Source organism: Saccostrea cucullata, unplaced genomic scaffold (genome assembly GCF_032062105.1).
Source record: "Saccostrea cucullata isolate Sc308-1 unplaced genomic scaffold, CSIRO_AGI_Scuc_v1 ctg2190, whole genome shotgun sequence".
Taxonomy (NCBI): Eukaryota; Metazoa; Mollusca; class Bivalvia; order Ostreida; family Ostreidae; genus Saccostrea; species Saccostrea cuccullata.
The window spans coordinates 28893-40384 of record NW_026935824.1 but is presented as its reverse complement, the minus strand read 5'-3'; the positions used below and the strand labels follow the sequence as shown (position 1 = coordinate 40384).

The 11492-nt window shown below is 37.1% G+C and overlaps 1 protein-coding gene across 1 annotated transcript; it reads right to left on the bottom strand.

Annotated features, from left to right (window-relative positions):
• Positions 1 to 206: 206 nt before the first annotated feature.
• LOC134243852 (uncharacterized) lies at positions 207 to 1355 on the bottom strand. Its single transcript, XM_062726079.1, has one exon. The coding sequence runs from the start codon at positions 1353 to 1355 to the stop codon at positions 207 to 209; it is 1149 nt and encodes a 382-aa protein (XP_062582063.1).
• Positions 1356 to 11492: the final 10137 nt, after the last annotated feature.

The following is an 11492-nucleotide window of genomic DNA, read 5'->3' as shown; positions in this document are numbered from 1 at the left end:
GTGTTTCATGTGTTTTCTTGATTTATCAGTCTAAATCAGATAAATTTATTTATTTTTCTGATAAAGAATATTACCAAACCACAATTTATTTGAATTATTTGATTAATTAACTATAATTCAAGACACCAAACAAGTGTTTTCTCATATAAATATTTTTTTTTCAGCACTATGACACAATATATTTAAAGTGATAACCAGTTTATTATTTACAAATATGATGGTCTGATGGTTCCGCCGACTTGTCTCTGTAAGATTTCATTGGCATTCTGAATGTCTTTGAACAACTTGATCACTGTAAATATGTTGGGGTGAGCATGCTGAACCATTCTCTTTATCTTGCTGTGCCATCCTTCCAGACTGTTGTTCGTTCTCGGTCCGTCCGTGCCGAAATGGTTCCACAAAAGTCGGTCACCATTCACCCACTGCTCTGTCACATAGTCTGTAAAGTTTTGTGTCAGCTCTGTAAGGTCAGCTTCATCTCGGTCTTCCAGGGCTGTAAACCATACATCTTCTATGCAGTCGAGGGGAACTAGAGGCAGAACAGCTGCTCTTCGAACCAATGTCTTGACGTCGTCATTCTCTTTGTACGGAATCTGTAATCCAGTCTGTTGCGCTCTTCGCCATACCGCCTGTGTGAAGTGGAAGAAGCAGCCCTTTGTGTTGACTCCAGGAAACACTTGTCGAATGGAATTGTGGATAGCTGTCTCGAAGTCAGCGAGGGCGTTGGTAGGACAAAACTGTAGTCCAAGGTCGTTGATTTTTTCTAGCAGAGTTGAGAAGAATCTGGTGTAGATCGCTTGACTCTTGCCGGGTAAGAGGGCGTAAACAACTGGTGTCATCACATCGTCAATCCGCACATGGATGCTGAAGATTTGTTGGAAGAGGCTGGGACAGGTGTAAAATGTACCATCACAGAAGAAGGTCTCGGATGCTGCAAGGTCTCTAAGGTTGTCAGTAGTTGCAAAGGTGATGGTTCTGGTGTTCTGGAATGTGTCGTCTAGGAGTAGGAATTGTTGACCAGTCTCTGTCTCTGTCCATTTTCCTTCCAGTCTGATGTCTGTAAGTGTTTTTGGGAGTGGGGGTGTCTGTTTCCGGCGGGCTCTGTACAGCGATGATTTTGCAGTGTTGAAGGTTGGCAAGTTCTCGATGACCTCTTTGCTGGTGTCGTCCCACTGGGCATCTCGAAGGGAGTTGAGCTCTTCTGTAAAGATGGACGGGATGGGTTTAACTTCTTCTGCGCATCGCTTGGTGATAGAATTCATTATTTGTTTGGATGGGTATGCTGCTGTCTTCCGAATCCAACCGGGATGTTGTTCTCCGTTGATAAATAGGCTGAACAACCTTCTACGATGCATTTCCAGTAGAGCTTTGTCTCTGTTCTGCGATGAATAATTCGGTAGATGTATCCATGAAGAGCTAAGTTGTGACCACCTTTTCTGTTTGTGATGTACGTAACGTTCAGCTGTGCATTTGCCATTGTTCTAGGTGTAGATGAAGACTGATGCTGTGGTGAATTTCCGTCTTGTATATATACCGTTTTGTAGCTTGTGTGTGTTTTTTATTCACAGCTTGGACCATGGCTTGGACGAATTCAGAGCATCATTGACAGTAATTTCGTTTCATCTAACTTTCAAAGTGAACTGATCTTACCAGCCTCATTAACAATTATTCATAATTTATGTTGTTAGTTGAAATTATAATCAAAATTCACAGTAAAGTGATTTGTTTTCAAATCATTGAATAAATCATTTTCACAAATACATAAGATTAATTATCTTAAGATTAAGTTTTATCATGAAAACTTAAAATGATTTGAAAATGATACACTGTAATTACATTGCATGTATTCAGAGTAAATTCAGAGAAAAAATTTAGGTAAAAACGAACATGAAAATTTTTTAAGCACCATAACAAAATAACTGAATTCAACTGATGGATTAAAAAAATATCTAGTCTAGATTACTTCTAAAAGAAAACGAAAGATTTTTTTGTCTTTTTAAATATGTTAAATGCATTTAGATATATTAATATATTTTAATGTTAAAATATTAACATTTTGATTAAAAAATAAATAGAATTAAAGATTAATTATCACAATAAAATAACCTTTTTTTTTAAATAAAATAAATACTTTGAAAATTTTTTGAGTAAAAAACATTTAAAAATTTGAATAACATTTAATTTATTTTATAGGAGTTATTGCTAAGATTTCCCCTAAAAAAGTCTTTTATTATTTTTTGTATTTTATTCATACAGTTTAAAACACAGATAACATGGGTAAACTCTACCTGTGCCCCTTAGAGGGGCCCCTTAATTGAGTGTGATAATTATACTGTTTATATAGGTTTTAGACGTTCAGGGAACACACCATAATTCTGTGTATCCATTTTAGATTTCAATGAACCGTGTTGCCGTGGTTACCATAACTTTGCACACGAGTAGACTACACTAAGATACACAATTCTGTGTATCGATTTTTGATTTCGAGGAATGATGTTGCCATGGTTACTAAAATTGAAAATACTATTAAAGTTTATTAATAGCTACTCTTAAAGGTGTAGTCTTATTGCAGTATCTTGCCACGAAAAGAGTTCAATCAAGCATCATTATTCTATTTATTGCTGTTGTAAAGTTTTAAGTCCCAACTGCTACTTTTGCCTTCGTTTGTTATAAGTACAAACCAGTAGAGCTTCAGTCTCGACAGAGACTTCTGGTTACCTTTACCCAGCACCAAGGGCCAATGAGCAGTGGGGATCTTTATCGTGCCAACGCCTGTCGTGACCTCGGGTTTTTAAGATTACGGAAGACCTCATTTCTGAAAATGAGTTTCTTGAATTTTAGACTACTTACATGTATTAGCTATATAAGAAATACGTGTATTAGCTATATAATAAATACAGTACATATGCTTTTAATAATCACAGTCGAATATGTCCGGGAAAGAAGAAGTATAATATTTACCTTTGAGAAATATTTTTTTGATGGATTGAATACTCAATATGACTACTTTTGAAAAAAAATTTTGTTCAATAATTCAACTAAAATTCTTTACAATTCGTACAAGAATGCAAAAGTTGTAATATTTAGAGTCATGTAACTTCTGCGGGACAGTGAACAGTGCTGCGTTCATATATTGATTGTATTCTTTCATTTTTAGCCGGGCTTATTGCTCAAAGAGAAATTGCCGGCTTCTGGCATCCTGTTCAAGGCAGGAAGTCAACCCCATAGTCGCCATTTTAAAGTTACGAGTAAAAATATAGTTCTTGCTCTCAACCGCTGTTGAGATAATACAAACGCTAAATAAAGCAACAAAAACTAGAGGTACTGTGAGCAATGGGCTCACTAAATGATACCCCCCGCCTCCCATAATGTCTATGTGTTGCTATATATTGTTTTACGGTAATGTGTAAAGAGGAATAACTCGTCCTATCAAATGTTATCCAGAAGCTTCTATAATGTGACGTCATAGGTTAACATATAATGGCAATGTCCATGTTTTGCTATGGGAAACCTAAAATACGTGTCGAATAAAGAAGTAAAATAGGAGGTGCACAATGGCAATATGTAATAAAGATTCTGTGAAAGTTTCATTAAATTTCACTCAGTAGTATAAGAGGAGTTGCGAATAAGAGATAAAGCGTAACAGACTGACGGACGGACGTACAGACACTATATACCCTCCCACTTTTCAAGCGGGGGTATAATAAAACGAAGTTTTATCTTTATAAAACATAAGTAGTAATGACTTTGAAAACTTCAGTTCTAAGTCAAAGAACATACAGTGTAGTTCATTAGCGTAAGGATTTTTGATAATCAGTGTTATCGTAGTTCTCTACACATACGAAGAAAAGCAGGAGAGGGAACCAGACTGGCCTGTTTGTTTACATTCAGCTGCGGTACCAGATTAATTCTGATTCTGACAAAATCGGACCGTGGTATTAGGATCGAAAAACTCACTGTCAGTGTCTTATCATTTATATTGATAGTTTTAAAATAATTTTTTTCATCAGAATATAAACGTATGATTCATGTAAGAAGTTCATTCTACTCTGTAAATGAGCCCGGCTCTCTGTACTTCTGAGTACTTTGATTAAAATTCTATTTGTATGCGTGCTTGATCAATTTTGTTCGTGTCAAAAACATTAAGTATAGAAATAATTTATTCGTTTTCAGGATTTCAACAGGATCGCAGCATTTTTAGCTCACCTGAGCCGAAGGCTCAAGTGAGCTTTTCTGATCAAAATTTGTCCGTTGTCTGTCTTTGTCGTTGTAAACTTTTCACATTTTCATCTTCTTCTCAAGAACCACTGGGCCAATTTCAACCAAGCTTGGCACAATGTATCCTTGGGTGAAGGGGATTCAACTTTGTTCAAATGAAGGGCCAAGCCCCTTTCCAAGGGGAGATAATCATGAATTTGTAAAAAATTAATGGCATTTTTCAAAAATCTTCTTCTCCAGAACCGCTGGCCCAGGAAAGATGAAACTCATGTGGAAGCATCCTCAGGTAGTGTAAATTCAAATTTGTTCAAATCATGACCCCCGGGGCAAGGGTGGGGCCAAAATGGCCGACCCAAGTCTTACATAGGAATATATAGGAATAATCTTTAAAATCTTCTTCTCCAGTACCATTGGGCCAGGAAAGATGAAACTCATGTGGAATCATCCTCAGGTAGTGTGGATTCAAGTTTGTTCAAATCATGACCCCCGGGGCAAGGGTGGGGCCAAAATGGCCGATCCAAGTTTTACATAGGAATATATAGGAAAAATCTTCTTCTCCAGAACAGCTGGGCCAGGAAAGATGAAACTCATGTGGAATCATCCTCAGGGAGAGCAGATTTAAGTTTGTTCAAATCATGACCCCCGGGGCAAAGGTGGGGCCAAAATGGCCGACCCAAGTTTTACATAGGAATATATAGGAAAAATCTGTAAAAATCTTCCTCTCCAGAACCACTGGACCAAGAAAGATGAAACTCATGTGGAATCATCCTCAGGTAGTGTAGATTCAAGTTTGTTCAAATCATGACCCCTTGGGCAAGGGTGGAGCCAAAATGGCCGACCCAAGTTTTACATTGGAATATATAGGAAAAATCTTTAAAAATCTTCTTCTCCAGAACCACCGGGCCAGGAAAGATGAAACTCGTGTGGAATCATCCTCAGGTAGTGCAGAATGAAGTTTGTTCAAATCATGACCCCCGGGGCTAGGGTGGGGCCAAAATGACCGACCCATGTTTTACATAGGAATATATAGGAAAAATCTTCTTCTCAAGAACCACTGGGCCAGGAAAGATGAAACTCATGTGGAATCATCCTCAGGTAGTGTAGATTCAAGTTTGTTCAAATCATGACCCCCCGGGCTAGGGTGGGGGCAAAATGGCCGACCCTAGTTTTACATAGGAATAATCTTTAAAAATCTTCTTCTCAAGAACAACTGGACCAGGAAAGATGAAACTCATGTGGAATCATCCTCAGGTAGGGTAGATTCCAGTTTGTTCAAATCATGACCCCCGGGGCAAGGGTGGGGCCAAAATGGCCGACCCTAGTTTTACATAGGAATATATAAGAAAAATCTTTAGAAATCTTCTTCTCAAGAACCACTAGGACAGGAAAGATGAAACTCATGTGGAATCATCCTCAGGTAGTGTAGATTCCAGTTTGTTCAAATCATGACCCCTGGGGCAAGGGTGGAGCCAAAATGGCCGACCCAAGTTTTACATTGGAATATATAGGAAAAATCTTTAAAAATCTTCTTCTCCTGAACCACCGGGCCAGGAAAGATGAAACTCATGTGGAATCATCCTCAGGTAGTGCAGATTCAAGTTTGTTCAAATCATGACTCCCAGGGCTAGGGTGGGGCCACAATGGCCGACCCAAGTTTTACATTGGAATATATAAGAAAAATCTTTAAAAATCTTCTTCTCAAGAACCACTGGGCCAGGAAAGATGAAACTCATGTGGAATCATCCTCAGGTAGTGTAGATTCAAGTTTGTTCAAATCATGACCCCGGGGGCTAGGGTGGGGCCAAAATGGCCGATCCAAGTTTTACATAGGGATATATAGGGAAACCTTTTAAAATCTTTAAAAGCTATGATTAGTGATATTTATATGGAATCATCCTCAGGTAGCGTAGATTCTAGTTTGTTCAAATGATGAACGCCTGGAAGGGGGGGGGGGAGTAAATTCAAGCCTGATGTGCTCAGGTGAGCGCTGTGGCCCCTGGGCCTCTTGTTTATTTTTAGTCTTAAATGTCTGAAAATAATATTTTTGAAATTCTTCAGTTATTAAAAGTTAAATAATTGTACCCCTGCTCCAAAGGAGAGGGGGTCATACTGTCATGCGTGTCTGTCCGTAAAAAATATTTGGTTACAGTTTTCTCAGCAACTACTCATTGCAGATGCTTGAACTTTTAGCACATTTTTTGCTTAGGCATGCCATATGACATCATTCATTTTTGTTCAAATCCGATGTCAACTTTCCATTTATCGTGTGACTGTCCATACCATACATAACAAATTTTCGTCGCAGTTTTCTCAGCAACGACTCATTACAGATGCTTGAAATTTAAGTACATTCTTTGTTGAGGCATGTCATGTGGTGGAAATAATTTCTGTTCAAATCCGATGTCAACTTCCTGTTTAGCTGTGCGACAATCCGTATCATGCATATCAAATTTTCGGCACGGTTTTCTGTGTATTTTTCTCTCACAATGCTAAACCCAGTGACATAACACTGCAGTTTTTCCCTGAACGGCTACTCGCCAAAACCAACAAGTAATTATCACACTCAGATATGTACCCTAATTCGAATAAAATAAAATGGATTTTTTATTCAAATTATTTAATAAGCAACAGAATGTTATTTAGCAGTTTTATGAATAAATACGCATTGCATACGTATTTTATAAATAAATAATTTTACAAGCACCAAACATATTAAAATCTTAAAATTATTTTATCTTGAAGTTCTATTATTTATTGTATCATTGTTGCGATGTTTTTCCTTTGATTATCGCTGTGGTTTAATTTTTGATACATCATGGCTAACTGTGATCTAACAACTGTGATATATCAAGAAAGAGCACGCCAGGGTGATGATGATGAAACAATTCTAATAAATGACCCATGACCTTACACCGAATAATTAGGGGAAATGTAAATACAAATCATTTAAACGTAGTGAAGAAATACCTTCCCTACAATATAAAAAAAATAATTTTGCACGTCGATTTTTAACCAAAATGAAATTCACACAGCGCGTATAGAAATTAATATTTTTGACTCTCATAAACTCATGGGTCAATTATTAGAATTGTTTCATCATTACCCTGGCGTGCGCTATCTTGATAGATAGAGGATATCTATATTGTGTGATTTGATATTGGCTTTATCCAACGAGTTGAAATGGTGTATATATTCGCGAGGCTTGCCGAGCGAATATACACCATTTCAACGAGTTGGATAAAGCCAATATCAAATCACACAATTATAGATGTTCTATTTATCTCATACGACTTTCGTTTTAACAAAACTTTGAGACTTCCCCTGTAAAACTACACGAATGATTGCCAATTTAAATTGATGACGTATAACTTGATGACGTAGCACCGTTGATTGTTTATATGCCTCGAAAGAAAGTAGATCGTGTTCAAAAGTTAAAATTTTTCCCATCTGCGTCTTTGAAAATATTATGTGACAATTGCTGGAGCTTTACATCGACCGAACTTCTGACCGAAAGATGTAAGGACCATGGGATCGTGAAAATTAACTCTTTGTTCGGTGGCAGTACAAAACATGCCAGGCAAGGCTACTTGTAGGCTAACGTTAGATTCATTGTTGATCCATGGTAAGTTACCCCTACATTAGTACATGTACTAGGTATGCATACGTAGTATTATATAAGAAAGCATTATTGAAGATGATAAAGGAATCTTATAACAACGACTTAACTGCTAGTCTTGACTTTCTTCGAAAACGATTTAAGGGGGGGGGGGGGACATCTGTCTTCAAGTAGCCAATACAGGTTCCTTGATAAAATAAGACAGTTATTTGACATATACGAGTTTTTTTCTTGCTTTTAATGATATTATTGCCCGTTTTCATTCATTTTATAAGGGCAATAATTTTCACAAAAGTTTCAGAAAGAGAAAATCTTGAAGCGAGGGATCGAGTAAAAACCGGAAGTGCTATTGATAAAGCATCTACCCGCTGATAAAGCATAAGTTTATCCAACGGCCTGTATCACCCACACGTATGAGATAAATCACGGCTGTTAGATCACAGTTAGCAATGCTGTATCAAAAATAAAAACACAGTGATCTTCAAAGGAAAAACACCGCAACAATGATACAAAAAACAAATAGAGTACCTTTTGACTCGTGCATCTTCAGATATCAGACTCGGGGGACAAGTCAACTCGTCTGATATCTGAAGACTCATTAAAAGGTACTCTATATATTACATAGCACTGATTTTCACAATTTGTATTTCAATAAAAACTAAATAGCTTTGGGCATTCTTACATGACTCATATTTACAATATTTACAATTACAACTTATTGAATCACAAGTTAGGGATCACTATCTAAGGTGAAGAAGTTCAGATGCAGAATCTGTGTATGCCATAAGGTCGATGATGCCATCCTGGTACCTTTCTGTCAGTAACTGCAATATTCTTTTTATAGTTGCATACTTTTTTGCTGGAGGCCTAATGCTACCACCGGCTTCCCTCTCTGTATCTTCTGAATCTATTACGTATTCTTCACCACGATTAAGATGCTTGGATGTGTGTGCTGAGCCATTCTTTTGATTTTTACATGCCGTCCTTCAAGGCTGTCTTTTAGGCTCTGAACTAAACGTCTTCAATACAGTCTAGACTGTAGAAGAACAAGGGGGTGAACAGCTGCTCGTCTACGTTGTCGTCTTTGTAGGGGATATGTAGTTCTGTCTGAGTTTTTCGCCATATGACTTTGGTGATTTGAAAAAACACCCCCTTGGTTGTTATGCCTGGAAACACTTCTCTATTGAAGATATGGACTGTTGTTTGAAAGTAAAACTGTAACTCAAAGTCGTTGATTTTGTCTTGAAGAAGGGTTAAGAGTCTTGTAAAGATGGTTTGACGCTGACCTTGTAATAGGGCATAAACAACTGGTGTCATCCCACCATCCCTCAAAATATGACTGGTGTAGATCTGGTGGAAAAGGCTGGGGCAGGTGTAGAATGTCCCAGAAAAACGTCTCTGAAGCTACCAAGTCTCGCATTTTGACCGTTAAACGTTGTTGCGAATGCCAGGATCCTGCCGTTCTGAATGGTGTCGTCCGTAGGAGATCGAAGAAAACGTTACCCTGTCTCTGGCCATTTTCCATCTAGTCGGATGTCAGCAGCTGTCTTTGGAAGTAGTGGAGTGGTTTTGGCAAGCTCTGTAAAGTGATGACTTTGGCGTGTTTATCAAACGTTATGTAATATATCTCATCAAAATGCATTTTGTTAGAACAGCCGATTTTGTTTTGTGATTTTCAAGCGTTTGTTGGAAAGAAAATGACGCCTATAACATATGATCTAGAGAGTTAATTCGTTTTTTAAAACGGCGACATATCAGCCCTGTGCCCTTAGCTTTTGAAACATTCTGTAAATAAAATTTATCAGGGCCAAATAAGAGTTACAATCCGTCTTTTAAAATTAAGATACATACATGTACGTACATGTAGATGTAGTAAGCATCGTAACTTCGTAAGGGCTTCAACCATTATGCAAATTATCCAACGTTTCCAACTATCGTTCATGCCCGGGTATACTCTACTAACTAGACAGCGATTCCTTAAATATCCATTTAATCATAGTTCTGATTTCATTAACCTTAAATTTTCCTTTTAACCCGGCATTTGTATGAAATTCTGTTTAGCAATTGCTCCAATTTCTTTTGCATTATTCTTGTTATAAAATATATTTTAAGTCTGCTATTAGATAAAAGATAATAATTTACCTACCCACCGACCTAACTTGAAATTTAAGGGTCGGGTTAGGTGTAACAAAGATATTTTTAATGGTGGCGTCATAAATTAAAAAAAAAATCAAGCCTCTACTTCACTGGGCAAAATTAGGGATAAGGCCATGAACAGACCTGTCTTAAAATTTGATTCTTTTAAACTGTTTTGCAGCTGGTAAAACAATTTCGATGTGTCCTCCGTACTGAGCGAGCTTTTCCTATCAAATTTAGTAACAATCGCTTCTGTAGATGCCATTACTATTCTTAGAATGAAACTCCCCCATTCATTCGGACTCTTTTGACCAAGTTTTGAATATCTCTGTCCAATGACCTTGGGATTACCACGTGGGGATATAGGTAGCGTCTGTACACGAGATTCACCTAAAATCATACCATTTTTTTTTTTTAGAAAAGGCTTTTTAACGGTTTTTACAATTTTTTAATGTTTTAATTTGAATGCGTTGTAAATTTTTAAATAATAGTATGTTACTAGTAGGTTATAAACGAAATGGACATGTATCTATTTTTTTTCTTTTCAAAATCTCTGAATTAAGAAAAAAAATTATATAATGATACCTGAGGCTCTCCTTATTCTGTTGTATTGATCTCTAATACCTCTAACTGTAGATTATTTTAAATTTCGGCCTCGATTTTTTGTTGTGCCGCTTTAGCAAAACCTTTCTCAACCGCGTCTTTGTGTAAAGATGGGGCTCTGCATGGGTTCCGCAAATACCATTCTTGTGGAGCATCTGCCGCTACACACCTATATCATGCTGGTATTGATGAAAAGTTAATTTCAGCAGTTACTTGTCATAGTTCACATGCAGTATGAGCTCCAAAAAGACAACGTAGATCCAAGAACGTGCTTCGAGTAGAATTTATGTGCTGCTTATGCACATGAACCGTGTCCACAGGAGAGAAAAGGACCTGGTAGAACTGCGATAGTTGGAAATCTGCGCAGATTTATAATGATCTAGTTTTGCTTTGATAGTAGACACAATTAGTTTCATATTATGACATACACATATTACATTTATTAAAAAATATATTGATTTTCCAGTTTTAATTGCTTCGAATTAAATATTATTGAATCACCTAAATGTGCCATGATTGTTCATGACGTCACAAAACGCAAATTCTTCTTAAACAAGAGGCCGACGGGCCTTATAGCTCACCTGAGTATTGTGCAACAACTTTCAAACAATTAAATTTGGTTCGTGTTTTAAACCAGAGGCCATGAAATTCACAATTCACAATTTTAAAAGAGGCACCATTGCTTATCATAATTATAAACTTAGCATGCTTACTCTATTTACTTAATACCCAAAGGTAGATCACAGTAACAAAGAGAAAATGCACTTCCGCTTTATAACCAGTTGTGCACATCATCCCAAAGGAACCACTGACCTTGGGGCCACATATTTCAAAATTTTGCAAATTTTATCATAAAATTGTTGATTAATATCAAAGAGCAGATTTCAAAGCATTAATTTATTTTCAGACTATGTACCCC

Coding starts and splice junctions, on each gene's coding strand:
- LOC134243852 (XM_062726079.1), bottom strand. CDS start 1,355: ATGCATCGTAGAAGGTTGTTCAGCCTATTTATCAACGGAGAACAACAT.